The sequence below is a fragment of the Sander lucioperca genome, chromosome 4 (assembly GCF_008315115.2).
Source record: "Sander lucioperca isolate FBNREF2018 chromosome 4, SLUC_FBN_1.2, whole genome shotgun sequence".
Classification (NCBI taxonomy): domain Eukaryota; kingdom Metazoa; phylum Chordata; class Actinopteri; order Perciformes; family Percidae; genus Sander; species Sander lucioperca.
In genome coordinates, this window is record NC_050176.1 from 45612531 (window position 1) to 45632620 (window position 20090).

The 20090-nt window shown below is 40.1% G+C and overlaps 1 protein-coding gene and 1 long non-coding RNA gene across 4 annotated transcripts in view; both read right to left on the reverse strand.

Annotated features, from left to right (window-relative positions):
• The window catches only part of pax5 (paired box 5), a 58719-nt gene extending 51903 nt beyond the window's left edge, over positions 1-6816 (reverse strand). The window contains exon 1 of one of the 3 annotated variants that reach the window (XM_031285912.2): positions 6366-6816. In XM_031285912.2, coding sequence (XP_031141772.1) covers positions 6366-6411 — 46 coding nt within the window. In that variant the 5' untranslated portion in view covers positions 6412-6816. Of the gene's footprint in view, positions 1-1354; positions 1434-6365 lie in introns of those variants that run through there. The other 2 variants (XM_031285913.2, XM_031285915.2) reach the window with 2 other exon arrangements.
• A 3954-nt stretch (positions 6817-10770) lies between these two features.
• Positions 10771-18472, reverse strand: LOC118494845. The gene is made up of 2 exons (XR_004897054.1): positions 18216-18472; positions 10771-11088 (listed from the first exon to the last, which is right to left on the reverse strand). It is a non-coding gene; the product is annotated as an uncharacterized LOC118494845 (long non-coding RNA).
• Positions 18473-20090: the final 1618 nt, after the last annotated feature.

Below are 20090 nucleotides of genomic sequence, written 5' to 3' on the forward strand. Positions count from 1 at the left end.
AAATTAAATTAAATTAAAAAAAATAAAACCCAGATTAAACAAAATAGGTTCTTTACAGATCCACGGTTATATTTCTTCCAGGTTATTTGTTGCACATGTTCTTCTTGTCAGAAATCTTTCTCATCAATTGCTTTCGCATTTGGTAATCTCCAGTCAATAAAGCGAGCGAGAGCGGATGAGTGCTCACATCTTGAAGTCTCATATCCACCGTGCCAAGGAAAAGAAAGAAAAGACAGAAAATTACGCAGCAGGAAAAAAAACTCTCTGGTTTGAGTATCTGCTGAGGCTGACGTGAGAGTTGCGATCGTATGAAGTATGAACGAAAGGCAGCTCTTGGTCACTCTACTATCTCTTCTCCCCTCTGTGTTGACCAGGACTCGCTGCACAAACGTAGCTTTTGGACTCCCGGTTTATGTGTGAGTTTGGAAACGCATTTTTTCGCTTGGGAAAAGAAAAGAGTCCTGTCCAAATTCAAAGGGTAGTTTTCTCCGCGCTCACGCCAGAAGCCCCCAAAGATTGTGGTGTAAATATCTACATAAACAGGCTTCTTTAAATACACAGAGAGAAGCTGCCTGCGCCCAGCGTCCACGGTGGCGCACGCCGCGTTTCAGGACCTGCTCTCGTGCGGACAGCGCCCGCGCTCCCAACCCCCTGGAACCCTAACCTACACGCGCCGGCCAGCTGCCCGTCACTCATAGCGCATCCAGCCAATCACGACGCGAGCGTTGCCGCCACGTCACCGCCAACCCCAGGTGGAATCGGGCGGGGGAGCGCACTGATTGGCTGCTGCGAATCCCGTGGGCCAATGACGCCCTGCATGTATTGTCCATCCACCAATGGCGAGGCTCAGTGAAGCGACGCAAGGCTCGGAGTAAATTATCATATGTTTAATTTCAATTAACGAAGTAAAAAACGTCATGCCTTTATACCCATTTGCGCTCAATTTATTCATGTCAATATTAAATGGTTAATTAATTGAGTATTACTAAAAATGAGGCTTAGTTGCAGCAAGGCTTTATAAATGAGGGAATGCTCCGAAACTCAAACTGTAATTGTTTATAGGCCTATTGTGAGGATATAGGAGAAAACAGGAGTGGGGGGAGAATAGCAGAAAAGCTGTTTTTTTAAAGGCCCACGGCATTTCAGGGAAGCACATGAAAGTTCAGATTTCACTCAAAACCCTTCAGCTTTCTGTTCCATTAACCGTCTTTGTAGGCCTACAGGAGTAAGAGCTGTCAAGTGCTATGAAAACAATCGTTCCTGCATAATTTCCTTCCTTCAACACAATGTTATAAATTTTTAGCTTGGGGAGAATTGAGAAATAACATATGAAACATGCATTCCCACTCATTACCTAATTGATTGCGGATCCAAACGGATGTCGTTTTTTAATGAAATGCAATTGGCGAGCTCCGCATTTACACTCCGAACTGAGAGAGAGAGAGAGAGAGAGAGAGAGAGAGAGAGAGAGAGAGAGAGAGAGAGAGAGAGAGAGAGAGAGAGAAAGACAGAGAGAGAGAGAGAGAGAGACAGAGAGAAAGACAGAGAGAAAGACAGAGAGAGACAGAGAGAGAGAGAAAGATAGACACAGAGAGAGAGAGAGATTCATTACATGTTCGTCCCACCTGATTTGAGAGGGCATATCTAAGCCTCTCCCCTGTAATATTAAACACACAAATAGCCTAAAGCATGAGCCAAATTAAAAAGTGTTATTTCCCTTTTTTCCTGTTTCTAGACATTTAATCATTTCAGTTCCTCGGTGTTTATTGCACGCATGAACCTAAGATTAGGCATATTTAGAGCTACACAGGAGAGACATACAACAATATCAATAAAGACAATGCAATACTAGTTATGAAGCTGATCATTACGTAAAGTGACTCACTAATGAAAAAAAAACAATAACAATCTTTCCCTTATTCTTATAGTTTTCAGGTTTATCCTCTAAAGACTGACATGCTTGATGTACTTCAAGGCAATGCATCTGATACTGAAAAGGTCAATTTATGATATTATTGATCATTGCTGATTTTTTCTTTGTAGATTCCTTGCTTTGAATGGTGGTTTCTAGCCTTTTTTAATAACGTGCAACTCTCCCCCAAGACTAGTAAACTGGAGTGCGCTCACACACTCAGACACATTTATTCTTTCTTTAAGTTATTGGTTTCTGTTTAAAATCATGTCAGGAAGACTAAGTGGGAGGGTTTACTCTCTGGTTCGCTCTCTCTCGGAGGCTTCTTTAGTGGGGCTGTGTACAGGAAGAACCACAAGAGGGCGTATAACCTTGAGCTATGTTCCCGTACATTGCCCTTACGCACGGGCGCATGCACAGATATACACACGCGAATACAATACAGGAACTTTACAATCAATACACTTGAACTTAAAGAGTCTTCAAAGCAGTCGAATGGGGCCCTAAACTGGTCCAAAATGTAAAGCATACATGGAAGCATATTAATACATAATATGGAATCACTGTGTTTGTGGTTTCATTGTGAGCATTTGAAAAAAACACTTTATTTCTCTAAATATCAACCCTAAATATAGTTTCATAAATCGTCATTGATTCCACGTCCCTGCTTTACAATCCACTGACGGTAAAGTACACTAATCCTCATTCATATTGCACATCTCTTTCCTGAGTATTCATGAATTGGGGCCTCATACAAATCTGACAAACAGAAAATCACGTTGATTCTTTGTTTGTTTTTTTCAATCAATAAACGACAAAACATAAATAGACCAGAATACAGTTAAGAAAGTGAAACTTAGATATTTAGATCATGGACCAAAGACCAGGGCCACACAGCAGTTAGGCCACAAATTAATGAAAGGAGCAAAAGCAGGCGAATGCAGACAATGACTATAACAGACACTGCGAGAAAAGCCTCTGCAAAGTGGGAAATCTGTTGGCTAACTTCGTTTTTTATAAATGCATGTTATAAAATACAGCTTCTTACATTTACAATTCCTATGTTTTTGTATTTCTTTCCTTTTCCAGATAAATGACTAATCTTTTTTTTTTTTTTTTTTGCATTGACAGAGTATTTGGCTCTAGAGGTCTCCAGACAGGGACACAAAATCATAACGATATCATATTTTGAGTATTTTAATTTCTATCGTTTCATTGTGCTCCTTCCCCCTCTGCAATAAGTCTGTTTTTATTTATTGCGACGTAGACACGAGCGTTTCTCCCCACAGAAGAAAACTGTCGCCCCTGTCTCTTCGATTTGCAAATTAAATACATAAGCAATTAAAACATCCAAACACAATCAATCATGTATACAAATTGTTGTTGCTTTAGGGTTGGAAATTTAGAGCAAACTTCCATCAGGGTAGGACGACTTTAATCCGGGGGTCCAAAACCATTACCATATTTCATTACCTCTCCAGTGTTGGAAATAGGAGGATGGGTTGAGTTGTGATAATCATTTGGAGGCAAATTGGAGGCAATGTTGTTGTTTAAGTGTTCCCTCCCTCTTTCTTTCCTTTCCTTTCCTTCCCGTCCCTCCATCCACCATGAAAGCTTCGGCTGTTTTGCTTTTTGCGCCCGAGCCTCAAAACGAAAAAGCAATGAAAAATTAATAGCGCATGTTAACTCCACCAGCTCGTTTATTACACGCCCGCTGACTGTAAACATAATGAGAAAGCTCCCGTATCTCTTCTTAAGTTTTCATTTGCTTATAAAATATAAAAAGTCATCATTAATACATAAAATATATGTGCTGGAGAGAGTGAACCGTCTTGGACTTTCTGAGGTGGAACTCGACTGCGTACCGAGCAGGTAAATCACACTCACTGCTTCTCCCCCTCACCCACAGGACTGATCAAATGGACCTATTTGTAATCATTTGGCTCGATGATAATGCAAGTTAAGACCAGTCAGTCAGCTGTCAGGTGGAGTAAAAGGCCCTGCTGCCCATAACATCAGACCTTCTCCTGTGTTTTGATGGGGCACTTGAGGTCAAAACGAAAGTAGGCTATGCCATGTGAGGTCATCTCTCTCTTTCTTTCTCCCCTCCCTCCTCTCATACTCTCCTCAATCCTCCATCTCCATCTCTATCACAGCTTTTCTTGGTTTCCGCAACATCACAAAGCTTATTTGGCCTGTACTTTGACTGTGAAATGTCTGTTTACTACCTGTTTTGGCAACGACTTTAAGGTGGAGAATCAAATATTGTATATGAAAAAAGATATAATGTATGAAGCCTTAATAGTCAGGAGGTCAGGGTTTATACTGTTTGGTCATTAGCTGCAGGGATGCATACATAAAAGGGTTGGCTGAAGGTGACACAGTTAGCCTATATGTGTACCAAAGCTGGACCCTAAATGGTGTCTCAGTGAGAATCTGACCATAGGGAATCCAATGTTGTGTGGGGTTTTATTGTTGTAATGGAGATGGTATATATTTATAAGACATATATTAAAAATCATAAGGGTCAGGATCAAAGATATAAGAGCAGAACAGATACAGTAAGTGACCTATACGTCTATTTTTTCTCTTAGGCCTAATTAAAATATTAATGTATCTTCAGCCACTGCCCCACTTAAAATTACGCTCATATAATAAACTTTCGAAACTTATGTTTCGAGGGAAAGTATTTTCTCCAGGATTACACGTCCTCGCACCAGTGACAAGTGAAACGATCGCAGTTTTAACGTTGTGAATTGAACCCAAACTTGGTCGTCAGACAGGGACTGAAATGGCGGCCCCGCTTATTGGAAAGAGACGGCCTACGCACTTTTACGCACGGCCAACCTACAGGGCGGGAAGAGAGGAGAGTCTCATTAAATCCACGTTCATTCTCACAGATTCTCCTTTGTACACCGAGCACGTTTCTTGAAGTGAGAGGAAATGGAGAGGCTGTAGGTATAGGCCTGGCCTGAGCCCTATAGACTTTACACACCAACAGGGGAGGGCCTCCTCTAAACTCTGATTTCCTCAGTGGTTAAAAGATTATTATCCAATTGCAACAAATCCCATTGCTTTCAGCGTTTACCAGGGGTAAGGCCCACTCCACAAAAGACTGCAAAGGGGCTTTATTTGTCTTACAGACCACAGGCATTATTTGATGACAAATTTCCATAGAAGGCCGGACACGAGCTAATTTATTTCTATTATGAGAGAACGTGTTTAAACCGGAATATACTTTCTTATTGTGAAAAATAAAATGAAAAAAAAAAAAAAACAACACAAAATGCAGTCTGCACATGTACGTAAACCACAGAAACATCTGCTATCCATGCATTACAATATTGTAACAGGCAACAAGGAGCATCACTAAAGCAGGTTTTTTTTTTAGAAAAGGCTTTTCACGAAGCAGCGAGCACATCGCCCTTTCAGAAAGTCTCACCTGCCCACCGTTTCTTAATGACAAACGACGTTTTATCAATGCAGACACAGCGGGCAGCAATATGAAATGATGTGATAACCATTGGGTGCCATAACAAGGTCGATGGCCTGATCCATTGCTGTACCAGACCCCGCTGTTTTATGAATAGGTCTATACGAGATGAACCTGTTGAATGAAGTAATGGAGATATACGCAGGAACGAGCCAGACTCCTTTAGAGAGTTATTATTGACTGAACCGGAATGCAACTTCAACTTTTGGTCCACAAAAACACGAACAAGAAACTACGAGCTTTCAATCCGTTTCATCTCAAGTGGTCACAGTCCTCATAACACACATTAAAAAAAAAAAAAAAAAAAAAGATGATTGACCTACATTTTATGTTTTTTTATTATAAAGATCAATCAAGGTATCAATGCCCCTCTCAGGTGCACAGACTAACACGCCAACCCAAACCGACAAGTTCAGTGCCAAAATTGTGAGTAAAAAACAAAACAATAATTATTAAATTATGACATCAAAAAACGTATTTGAAACTAGCAAATATAATACAAATCTTAAACTGCAAAAGTCTCCAGACACCATTTTCGTTGGAATTGTTTTAAAGACAGCAAAAGGTTTTCCAGTAACAGTAGCTAATCATTCTCAACTTTCATCACTGGCCTACAAAAGTCATACAGTCACCAACGTCAGATCATTTTGATTAGGCAACTATAGGCTACTTTAAAAAGAGTTAAGGTTCCATCTTTTTCTATTTTTCGCCATACATGACTCAGAACACTTTACAATAGGCTACTTCTAATAACTCCATAACCACCATACAAAAGTTTAAAAAAAGAAGCATTTCTAATAATTTACCTTTCAACAACAAACTTCCACAACTTAACTAAGTTACTTAAAAGTTTAGCAAAAAAAAGTGTACTAACAAACAACACCAAATCGTGTTTAACTTGTTAAAGTTCAACTCTTCATAGAAGTTAAATTAAGCTCGAGAGAGCCAGTGCGACCCTACCTGCTCTCCCCAGTCGCAGTGCAGGACTCTTGGGACCCTGGTCCATGTTGCCCGGTTAGAACAGGGGGAGGCGATGAAAGGAGAAAAAAAGGAAAAGAACAAAAACTTTTTTCCAGTGTCCCCCTCTCCCTTTCTCTCTCCCTCTCTCTTACCCCCCTCTCTCTCGCTCTCTGGCACTGTTTTCTCCACTCCCTCTCTTTTTTTTTTCCTACAGTACTTTTGGGGCGAGTTGTAGGTTGAAATAATTCGACCCTTCCGCTCCCTATTGCATTCCCTGCAAGTGCTCAGTCAGCTGCAACTAAACGCTTTAGGTGGAAAAAAGACTTCGGGGGGAAGCGTGAAATGATCACGCCGAGTAAAAGAGCCGCTCTCTCAATGTGCGCCCATGTCCTGTTCTTTTGCAAGCTTGCACACACACAAACACGTTCACGTGCACGTACTGATACACGCGCACCTGCACGGCCAAGCATACATACACACAACATACAACCTCCAACCTTCCCTGCAGGGCCGCGCCCCCCTCACTCGCATCTGTTACCAAGTTCCACTTTACTAAACTTTCCCGCCCCCGCTCCACCCTCCCTCTCTCTGTCTTTCTCTTACTCTTCCTCTCCCCCTCTTTTATGTTAGATTCATTTCCTCTGGGACACAAGATAACTATGTAGGCAGGTAACATTAAATGGTGTGCGTAATGCCCATGCAGGGTCTCTTCTGATTTGATTAGCTTAAGAACAAGAGAAAGTTGTTTCTTAAATGAATTTATGTCCAGTGACCTTTCAGCAACTTTCAAAAGAGCGTTTATGAGAGTTCCTCCAAACTTCTCTCCTCCTCTGTCAGTATACACCTGTTACGCACGGTGCTCTTTGTTACGCACGGACTGAAAGACTGGAGCAAGTGCAATACGCAGAGCTACATTTTCAACGTCACCGCTCTGCTGTTGGATAGTGCAGTCTTCTCCCCCTGCATGTGTGCAAAGTGTTTCTACAAAACGGATAGTTCCGGTACTCAGCTCCGATTGTTCGTACACACACACACACACACACACACACACGCACGCACACACACACACACACACACACACACACACACACACACACACACACACACACACACACCTGTGAACATAACATTTCATTTAAATATTAATTTGCCAACTGAAAATTTCCACTCATACTGATACTCACCGTTTTGTTTAGTTCTCATAGAGAACAATGGCATTCAAGATTTCCTGAACATGTGTGCTCTCTTTGGCTCTTCCGTTTTATAAAAGCAAATATCTGAAGACAGAATTTTACAGTCAGTTTAGACCAACCGAAAGTGTTTTACTCCACATAGACTGCCTGCACCTGTGTGGGTTTTATCATTCGCCTGAACAAGACAGATAAGCCCCTCTTTCATGTCCCTCTTCACACCTTCATTTACCAAATGCACACGCTCACACACATGCGTAAAAATAAAATACATAAAAATAAAAAAAATCACTTTTCCCTAAAGAAAGGTGACCAAAAAACAGGTTATGACAAATTTGAGTGCTATTATGTGAATATTTGTACATCCCAGTTTTACACAAAGCTTAAAGTATAGCGGAAGTTTGGGGTGAAATTATAATAGTTAGGCATGACTGCGTCCACTTACATTTCAACTAACCCATGGGCTCGAGCTGGAAGTAAGAGGTCTTTTTGTCAGATAGCCTTAATACACCAAACATATATTTGTTCTTCTGTTGTGATGTAACAGATTTAGCGTCACAAGATGTTAACACTTGGTGAAATTATGTGAAAATGACGAGACAAAATAAATCAAATGTCCTGCAGATGGAAAACGGAGAGAATGGGTGTGGAGATGAAGGCACTGTCCTTCACCTCAATCTGTCATATCTCTGTCACTGAAACACCAATAAGGAAAAACATGAACGATTTCACTACAAAATCCTACCAGGCCTCACCAAAAACTGTGAGAGAGGGACATTAAGATGTAAAACAGAATTTCTTAACAGTTGCTGTGTCTCTTGACTCGGTATAAACCTATCCTTTCTTCCGTTTCGTTTCTGTCCTCCAGACAGCTGCAGGTCTCAGGGTTCACGCGCAGCCCCGAGACAATTGAGTGCGGAACAAAGCGCGAGACAGCGACCCATTTTGCTCTGCTTGTCGCCTCGCGCTGCAACACTACGACCCTGACCTCCGGCTCGCGCCCACAACATCAAAACATAAATACTAATGTTTGCATGTGATGGCGGGAAACAAAAAGGAGGTCCAACTTTGACCTTCATGCGCATAAACAACCACAGATAAATCCATTATGCAGTGTTGTCAGGAACATGATAATGTGCGCTTCAACTTACAGTAGGTGATGATGTAGAGAATTTAAAAGTCAAACTTATAGAACAATAATGTTGTGAGGTGGGTAAAATGTCAAATAGAAACGTTAATGACGTGAGTCCTTTAAAATCTACTTTCTAAAATCAAAATAAACAGTCATAGCCTACTAGCTTGTTGTCACTTATTAGATTGCTAAGATATATTGATATAGTGCTGTTTTCAGAGTTATACATGTATAGACCATAGAGTTATAGAGCTAACTCTCTGCTCTCTTTCCTACAGGGGGAAAAGATCTAGGAATGTATATATACAGGCTATTTCTACTTGTGAAGCTGACTGTTTTCTATCATTAGTTATCACTGAACTGGTAGCGATTGATTTAAACTTTGTATTCAATAATTTAATATGCGGAGATATTTGTTTAAAGACATAATATTTTGTATTTTCTCAAATTAGTTGAGCTACTCCTAAATCTTTCCACGTACCACCTGACAACTTGATTTCTTCATGTGGTTTATGTCTGAAGGATTAAAACCCACCCAGAACGTTTTACCTGTAGAAATACCCTTTTAAAGGGCTAATACCAGGGCCGGCCCGTGGCGTAGGCAGTAGGCTATAAAAGATTTCAACAAACGCAAAAAAAACCGTCAAAACGCAGAAAAAAGACAAATAAAAAGCATCAAAAACATTAACAAAGCGACAAAACTGTTGAAAAAAGTTACAAAAATCCAGAAAAGAGACAAAAATGTCTATATAGTAACAAGAAAAGCTTAATAAACTGCGACGAAGCAACACAAACTGCTGAAATGTTGCCTAGGACAGCAAATTGGTTTGGGATTGCTCTGGACAATACATCCCATAAAATGCACTTATGCACGTACCAAAAAGAAATGCAGGTCCCACCTTGTTTATGAGATTGGATTCGGCCTAAAAATGAGTTGATTACATTCATAACGGTTATGTCTGACAGATTATATCCCACCCAGAACTTTTTACCTTTAGAAATATCTTTAAAAGGCCAATACATCCGGGCAACACAGATTTAAGAGGCTGCGCATGCTTCCACGGACTGCAATCTGTTTTTGACGGATGATCACTTTTTGGCTCTGATTTAGATCTGAGGCACCTAACTTTTTGCGGAGCAACAGTGATAAGAATGTCGGCACAGGTGGAAAGGGAGGAAGAAAGTAATTGTTCTGTGTCAAGGTTAGCCAAATAACTACTACCAGACTGGGTTATATTAATAAAAGCAGAAGTAAACTGAGCAGCAGTGGAGGGCTTAAACATATGACACAGGTGCATAGGAGCAGGCAGTTTGAGACTATGAGAGGGCAGAGAAAGATCAAATAAGACAGGCATGTGATCAGAAAAAACAGCATTATGTACTTGGATATTAGAAATACGCAACCCATGAGATAAAACAAGATCTAATGTGTGGCCATATTCCTGTGTCGGTCCAGTAACATGTTGTGAAAGATTAAAAGCATCAATCATATCTAAAAAGTTTCTAGCAAGTGGTTTTGAAGGACAGCAGACATGTATGTTAAAATCAACAGCAATTAAAACCTTGTCATAATCTGTCACGATACCAGCCAGGAAATCAGAAAAGTATTCAAAAGTCACAAGTCTATTTATCCACCATGGGCTGTCCCCCTTCCTCCGTCCAGCAGGATGTGAGAGGATTGCTGTCTTCATGAACACAAGTCAGGCGGGATGTCTGTTTGACTCCAGCTACAGATAAGACTGACCACTCCTGTCTCATTCTTCCTCTTCCATTCTCCGTAACCTCTTGACCAAGTGCCTAAACACAGCACATTTCTAACAGCCATTTCCTGTCATTAAACTGCAGCAAAACCTCTTTCACGAACACACATACAGCATCATGGTAGACTTTAACATAGTATATGACTCATCTAGTAAAATACATGTCTAAAATAATAGAAATACCTCTTCAGACGCTAGCAGAACTTAGACTGAGGTTAATGTGGGGAAAACCACAGCGATAGATTCATAACTGCTGATATTAAAAACTGTAATAAAACACACTATAAAATGGAAAAAAGTATTAAATGAAATGACCATTTTTACACAATATTTCACATTTCACATCATCACAGCAAACTTTGTAATTTGGTCTGAATACAAAAATACAAGACTTATAAGAGCATCATCATGTTGATCTGGTCCTCTCTGCTCTACACACCTCTGGAACAGGAATACTGTACAAGTCTTACACACAGTTACACAATCAACTAGAACTGCAAGACAAAATCAATGAGCCTATACATTGTGATATAATACAAGCGTAAAATAACTGAAGACAAAATAAATGTTTCCAGCAACATAGACATTATCAAAGCTTCATTAGATAATTAATGAACGATGTTTCTTTTTCCGACTTGAAGCTGCAGGAAAAAAGACAAAACAATATTAAAAGAAAATTAAGTCAAACTTTCTTGATCATATTCAGGCTGCACAAACTGCTAACACATAATTTATTTTGATGGCTGATAGACACAGATTTGCCCCCTCCAAAAAAAAAAAGAAAAAAAAAAAAATAAAGTATTATGTATTACGCATTTATTTGTGTTTGGAAATAAAGTTAATGTTAATACACAAACATGAACCAGAATAGCAGGTGCACTTACAGACACCTACTGCTCTGTGTGTGTCGCTGCGTGATTAGAATAGAGTCCTACATCAAATCTATTCAATCATTTTAATAATAGAATAAATTTATCTTGAGTACATCATAACATCCTGTCATGTGAACGCACACAGCTCCTTATTTTTAAGCAGATATAGCTGTAAAACTAGAGGCCAGAGTGCAAACAAACATTTAAAAATATGCATAAAAGTAAAGTTAACTTTTTGTTGATTACTTTTGAAAACAAAACCAAAATGCAGGTGCATCTCTCAGTAACATCAGGCAGTGTGAACACTCAGATTTAATCTACTACAGACTGCTGATATTTCATTAAGAAATGTGAAACTGACACCATGGATGAGTTCAAAGTTTTCATCATGTTTGTTCAGATGCAGCAGCTAGATAACAAGGTGGAGACCAGGCTCCAGTCCTTAAATGAGAGGACATCTGTAAAAAAGGCCATGCCACTCTGCATGCATTCCCATTGTGTATCCACTGTGCCTGATCACGAGCTCTGCATGTGCGCTCTGTGTGCCCACACTGACGACACCCCTGTACACAGCATCAAGTGAGAAGCACGGAGGAGCAGACATCAGCTGGACTTGACTTTAAGCCCCTGACACACGGACCAGCCGGCCGACTCTCGACAGAAAAGGCATTTGGACTGATCAGTCTCCCTGAGTTGGTCAAAAAAGTTCCTCGGAACACACCAAAGCGACGAGATGTAATACGTCTCCATAACAGCAGGCGGCGCTAATCTGTATTGTCTTCCAAAAATGAAAACCGGCAGCTGATTGGACGAACACGTCACGTGGGTCTGGTTTCTCCGGAAATTCTAAGCCAGACTATCACGGCGGCTTGTTCAGAATACGATCTCATATTGTACTAAAATAGTTCACCGAAACGTGTTTCTGAAAACATTTTAAGCGAGAAATAGGCCATGCAGTTGCTGAATCTGTCTTTATTTCAGATCAACAAAGGTCAGTTTAAAAGATTTTCGTCAGATTTTGAGAGACTCTAGTCACGCTCATCCCGCTCCTCGTTTCCGGGTTAGCATTCTACCAATCAGATTGGTGATTTGAGTCCGACTGCCGGCAGTGCCCGCCTTCCGATTCTACATGTCAAATCAGCCAAAATGAAGGCCGACGGCCCCTCTGACGGACGACGGCACGGAACACACCGAACAGACTCGAGTCACTGACCTCACCAGACTGTCCGACGGCCGATTATCGGGTTAGTGTGTCAGGACCTTTAGACTACGGCGATTTCTGATGGACAGTTCTTTTCTAGTCCATGGAAATGTAAGTTTAATTGCTGTGTTAGGTTACACACAGTTAGTGTTTAATATTAGCCATGAATGTATTTAGGTTTCTGTTAGCTAACGATGGGATTCAGAGCTAGCCGCTAGCTTGTAATAGTCTGTTTGTGTTTTACATTCTAATAGCTATTGTTTCTATGCTGTGCACTGAATATTTTGGTAGCTTATTCTGTTTAAATGCTTGTTAAAATTCTTATGACTGTCATTTATATAGGTTCCACGAATGCCTTTGTGTTGCTAATCTTTAACTGATAGCTCATTGCATTCTAGTTATTATTGTTCGCCATTTATATCGCTCTATGCATGCTATTTGTAGATGGCTACGTTTAGCTTAGGTTTGCTTTTGATATTGGTCTGTAATTATCATTTCTAAACAGTCTGTATTGCTGTGCTTTGTTGTTACAGAACCACACACACAGAAACACAAGCCTATTTGCAGAGATGTTCACAAGTCATTTTTTGGAAGTCCAAGTCAAGTCTCAAGTCTTTGAGGGGCAAGTTCAAGTCAAGTCTCAAGTCTTTTGCCACGAGTCTCAAGTCTCTGGCCATCTGATCTGTCCCTAACACTGTATTGTTAAATCTTATGAATTCAAAGCATGTCCTGTAGCTACCATCCATACAGTACAGTATCAAAATCAGTTGTAGGATAACTTTATGGGGTCTACTTAACACATCCCTCTAGCCCTCTGACCTGGTGAAATATTAACCTAAAGCTGTCACATCATATGGATACAACTATAAATATACAATGTGCCTGTTCCCAGCATTAGCACAACACTTTGCAATGGTTAGCTTGTTACCTGTGGTGATATATGCTAAATGTAGCGTCTCTTTCACACAAAAAAATGTCTAATGTCGAAGTGGAAATCAAGAGAATAGTGGCAGCGCCACACCAGTTACAGAACAACATGCATCTCAGTGTCAGTCCAAATAACGCACAATAAGCAGTTTGAACTCACTGATATAATGCAATTTATTTATTTTCTAAGTGTTAGTATGCTCAGTAAAACTGTGTCCAGCGCGAGGGAGATCCGACTCAGAGGAGGAGAGGTTAGTGAGGCCAGCGTCTCCACGGCAGGTGACAGTGAGCACGGATCCGCTGTGCCACGCATGGATGAAATAATGAAATAGTAAATAGGACTACAGTAACAGAAATATGTGCAGAATTAAGACAGTCAAGACGGCCCAGTGTTTGGTGGACCGGGTACACCTTGTTCACTTCATAGCCTACAAATCATCCACGGGATCAATTACGCATCACATGAGTTTGCCCTCCCAACACAGCGTTTGTTTCTGGGGAGATGGATCCGTGGGTCCCGCCTCCTGTGCGCCATGGATGTCTGAGCCTCAGCAACTACTAACTATAAAGATACAATGTGCCTGTTCCCAGCATTAGCACAACACTTTGCGATGGTTAGCTTGTTACCTGTGATGATAGATGCTAAATGTAACGTCTCTTTCACATTAGCGTGTGAGTGACTGACCTATTTGGGTGCGTTTTGAGATGCCTGATGAAGTTTGACGTTGATCCGGCATCTTTTATCTTGGTGCCACACACCTTGTATGTAGCTGTTCACTTACTGCCACTGTTTACCAAGTTATTGAAAGCCAAACTAATGATAACAGGCACAACTCCGGAAGGACTTGGTGTTGCCATCGTCAATGTATTTTTATGTGTGAGTGCGCGCACATAAGGCATAACGCATGCGTTACGTTGCACATTATGGCAAAGGGCAGGGGACATGAGGCTCGTCATACGTTTCCCCAACGTATATGCGCCAATAAAAGAAAATAGAAATACATGAATAAATTTAGATTTAAAAAGCAATAATTGCATGAAAACATGTTGTTGACGAGTCTCGAAGCTCGAGTCTGAAGTCTTTTGGGTCGAGTCGCAAGTCAAGTCTGAAGTCTTTTGGGTCGAGTCCGAGTCAAGTCTGAAGTCAGCTGTTAGTGCGACTTAAGTGCGACTCGAGTCCGAGTCTCAGACTCGAATCCCCATCTCTGCCTATTTGTTTACATGAACCATCTCAACCGCAGCCCTGGACTCTGCATCTCCTTTCTCCCCACACTCTCACCTGAACATTGAAATAGTGTTCTGACCCGACACCCTGAAGCAATTGTTAGCACACCTAGTAAAACCCATTTACACATTCTCCCAAACAACATCTTTAACTGTTTAATCAAAGTACTCACCAACAACAACAAGCTTAATGTGGTATATTCGAGGTGGGTTAGTGAATGGAAATCTACAGATGTATTCTCCACTGTCAGCCCTCCTCGTATTCCTGATGATTATGGAGGCGTTGCCTTGTTCCAGTTTATCTGGAAAATGTGAGACTCGACCTTTGAACTGCTCACTCTGATCTGGACGCTCGTCACTGTAAAGATCACCTTTATCATACAGGAACACCTTCTCAAAAGTAACTGAATCAGTGTTCTGAGAAACTTTATGCCAGAGAAACCGTGTTGACCGAATGTCCTCCTTGGTCCAGAGGGAACAGGGTAAAGTAACATCATTGCTTTCTTCCACTTTGATGACTTTTGGCCCCAAAAGACAAAAACATGTATTAAGGCGAGACACGGCAGGCAAAAACATCGTTTTTTTTTCACTGGTCAATTTTGAGATTTTGGGCTATTTGTCTTCAATAACATGTCTTCTTTCAGACTTGTGGTGAAATAAAGTCCTAAATACACATTTAGGTCTTTTTTTTACTACACTTTGTCTGTTTGCGTCGGTAGATTTCACCTAAATTCAACAAAAGTTGGCGTTCTAAATCATCCCGCTGCTCCGCGATCGCTGTCTGCACCCTGTCGTCACATATACCGTTGGAAAGCTCTCTTTCTCCTGTACAATGCTGTCGGATCCAAATATGGTCATTTCCTTTTTATCAGCAACCAATCGTGAAAGTAAAAGGGGGGATTTAACTGAAAATGCGCAATCTCATTGGCTGATGCCAATTTCTGACGACGTGATTCGTTCAGAATGGTCACGTGACGCGCTCTGACATTTCCGCGGTAGCTCAAAATGTTGAAAGAAGTGCGTCGAAAACGGCCGAAAATCACCTCAGAGAAGACGAAAACAGTTGTTATTAGCAAGAAGACACAGGGGATCACAAACTAAGACAGCAGATGATGAAATGCCTTCACATAGTACGTCGATGTTTAAACTGTCGTTCAGAAAACAGGAGTGTTCAGACAGCGGAGGTAATCAGACGCTCTCTCTCTCTCTCACATACAGTTTTGTATAATATAATTACTATATAATAGGCTACTAAACAGATCTGTAATTTTGGGATCCTAAAGTGGTGTGAGTCCCTCAGGCTGTAGCAGGCAGATCCATATGTAGCTGTTAGTGGAGCTGCTGTCACCTCTCCTAGGAGAACTACCAGCTTCTCTTCTGGTGTTAACTTTTTTTGGCTATTTTTTCAAAGTGTAATTCTCTTAGTGAAGATAGTTTTTCCCAGTGGAGGAGGAAGTGTATCTCTGTCTGACCCAGTTGGTGGTCACTGAGCCTGTATTTAGTCAGGATCCGTCTCTTCTTCGTATCTCTGACAGTGTGCAGATAATCTGTCAAATAATAATTTAGACTACTTTGTTTGCTTTCTCCAATGTTCTAAATATTGGTCTTTTGAATGAGTCATAATTAGTTTTGTTCTGTTGTGTTATGAACCAGTGCTGATGGGAGCCTGGTTAGTTATCTTCACCATCAGCTGACTGAGAGGACTGGTTCTGGTTAGTTATCTTCACCATCAGCTGACTGAGAGGACTGGTTCTGGTTAGTTATCTTCACCATCAGCTGACTGAGAGGACTGGTTCTGGTTAGTTATCTTCACCATCAGCTGACTGAGAGGACTGGTTCTGGTTAGTTATCTTCACCATCAGCTGACTGAGAGGACTGGTTCTGGTTAGTTATCTTCACCATCAGCTGACTGAGGGGACTGTTTTGTGGGAAAAGTAAGCTGGAGCAGCAGCAAGTATGGCCATCTCCACCTTGATGAAGGAGCCTCTGCCATGCTTTCTGTTATGGAGAAGTTGTGGCTTCAGAGCACATGTGACGGTCAATTCAATGAGAGAAACTGATATGCTCAGGATCTCGAAAGCTGAGGCCGTCACAGCTGCCAGTGCAAAACATAGTCTAGAGTCTAAGCACAGCTAAAATACATATGGTGCTGGAATGGACAATTAGATTTAAAAAAAGCTGTTACAGCTACTGTTGGTCTTGTTCTGTGTCCATACAACTGTCCAGCGTGGGTTTTGTCGGCAACTTTGTGCATGATACGCCAATGTTAATTCATTAAGTTACTGTAGTTGTAGGCCTTATATGCCTGCCATTTTATTAAATAATCAATTTTTATGAGCTTGAAATATTCTATATTATTATCACTAAGGGCCTGAGCATTTATTCTGTTTTTGAGCAATTTTTCCAATAGAAATGTATTAAATTCCACTATTTAAATCTTTAAATGCCGTTTTCTCAAAATGAGTTTTTTGTCATTCTCCAGTAGAAACATCTCAGCCTGTGTAGCACCTATGTACACCAAACTTTCCAGTTATACATGTAGTAGTATTCTGAAGATATTTACAGAGGGATTTGTTAATAAATCATTCCTGCCCTGATTTATGTGACATTTTAAGCAAAAAAACATGGCGAAAATCGATTTTTTAAGGCTATGGACAGTATATTTTGATTTCCTAGGTAAAGGTAATGAAAGCAGATATCCTGATAATAATATATATATATATATATATATAATTCGCGCATATTTAATGAGAAAATGCATAATTTGCATAATTAAACATACACATTTCAAAAACTTGTAATACATTTTTTTTATATACTTGTGTAAGTAATCAACTGAGGAAGTTTCATGGAGATATCTATTATTTTAAAATTTTAGCCTATTCACCTGTAGTGTCTCGCCTTAATCAATATGTTTACATGCTGAGTCATCAATGAGTAATTATTAAGGCAGAAAAAAAATTGAATTATTCCATAAAAGGGTAGTTTTACAAGCAGTTTAGTTTGTAGTCTAATTTCTCCTCCATAATTATTTCTGCATATTTTTGTAAACACCACCAAAATATTTTAACTGTTTAAGCTTGTCATGTATTATACAATTAATATTCCCTACATCAAATCTATTCAATCATTTTAAGACTAGAATAAAATGATCTTGAGTACATTATAACATCCTGTCGTATGAATTTAAGCAGTCCCATCTTTTCACTCTCGGCTTCACACATATGGCTGTAAAACTAGAGGCCAGAGTTCAAACAAACATTAAAAACTATGCATAAAAGTAAAGTTAACTTTTTGGTTGGTTACTTTCAAAAACAAACCAAAATGCAGATGCATCTCTCAGCATCATCAGGCAGTGTTCACACTCAGATTTAATCTACTACAGACTGCTGATATTTCATTAAGAAATGTGAAACTGACACCATCAATGAGTTCAAAGTTTTCATCATGTTTGTTCAGATGCAGCAGCTAGAGAACAAGGTGGAGACCAGGCTCCAGTCCTTAAATGAGAGGACATCTTTAACTGGTTCATCAAAGTACTCACCAACAACATCAAGCTTAATGTGGAATGTTTGAGCATTCTGAAGATCTAGATAAATACATCTGTATTCTCCACTGTCAGCCCTCGTTGTATTTCTGATGATTATGGAGGCGTTGCCTTGTTTCAGTTTATCTGGAAAATGTGAGACTCGACCTTTGAACTGCTCACTCTGACCTGGACGCTCATCACTGTAAAGATCACCATTATCATACAGGAACACCATCTGATCATCATCAGTTGTCTGAGAAACCTTTTTCCAGATAAACTCTGTTGATGTAATGTCCTTCTTGGGCCAGCGGGAAAAGGATAACCTAACATCACTGCCTTCTTTCACTTTGATGACTCTTAGCTCTGGAAGATAAAAACATGTATTAATTAGTATGTGTACATGCAGCGTCATCAGTTAGTAATTATTAAGGCAGAAAAAAAATTGTAAGCAGATTTAAATTTCATAAAGGCAGTTTTACAAGCAGTTTAGTTTTTTCTTCAATATAATTATTTCTGCATATTTTTTTAAACACAACCAACATATTCTAACCGCTTAAGCTTGTAGTGTATTATATTATTTACATACCCCACATCAAATATAATACATCATGTTAATAATAATGAATTAAGAATACAATAATATCATCTTAAGTACATTATAACATCCTATAATAGTTTTATCAAAGAAAATCCAACTGACTTGATCCTACTCTGGTGTAAATACCAACACAATGATTCATGACTGAAGATAAAACAACTGCAAAGACTCTGAACATGAGATTCATATAAATAATCTGTTCTCATCTGCTCATCATGAATATGTTGATACAATTCATTATTTTAACTTACCTTTATTACCCTTGTATACAAGCACAGCTATAACACCAGCAAGAAGAAGAAGAATAAGAAGAAGAGTAACTACAACAACAATCCATCCAGCGGGAGACCCTGAAACAGAAGACAAAAAGTTAATGGGGGTTACAACCTCTCTAATAATCAAAACTGGCCAGTGCAACTCCCCAAAAACCTCATAATTTCCATTACATAAATAAAGACATTTTGACCATAAATTCAGGCAGAAAAAGTACTATATTTTTGCAGATAAATTCACCAGAACGCAGAAAATGATGTGTGTGATATGCTCAAAATGTATTATTATTATTTTTATTACTATTTTTAACACTACAGTGCGGGTAACACTAAAAGTGGTACCCGCACAAGATCAACAGACCACAAGTAAGTAAGTAAAGTTTATTTGTACAGCACCTTTCACAGATAAAAATCACAAAGGGCTTCACAATAAAATGTAATATAATACAATGAATTAAAATACAAGAACATTTAAATACAAATAGAAAACATAACAAACAACCATAAAAACCCCTCGACTAACTAAAAGCTTTCCCCCGGCTCTTACCGCTGTGTAAAAGCTATCATGCTATCTCGAGTTCAGATAACGGCTCTGACGCCTTGCACAAATGTGGTGCCAGAGGCGGAGCCCAGTCACTCCTCTCTGTGTAAACAGCGGCGGGATGGGGAGAGCTCTGACTCATTGACTGCCCCGCCATGCATCCCCAGCATAGCAGCGCACTCTCTGTTGCTATGGCAACAGACAACACACGGATGTGCGCGCGCCCGCTCTCGGAGCAGGACGCAGTGTGGGAAAAACTTGCTACCCAGGAATGCATTGCTGTCAAAGCTTATCACAAAAGGCTATACACCCCAGTTTACCAGCCCTCCACCTCGTTTTGATAGTGTGTTGGAAACAACCGTGTCATCTCAGGCAGTGACGCAAAAAGTGGGTATGCACTATATGCGGCACATAGGGGCGCCGCACCATGTGGGGCACCAAAGCGATGGTTAAAAAGCGGGTGGGCGCCGTGAGCGCTG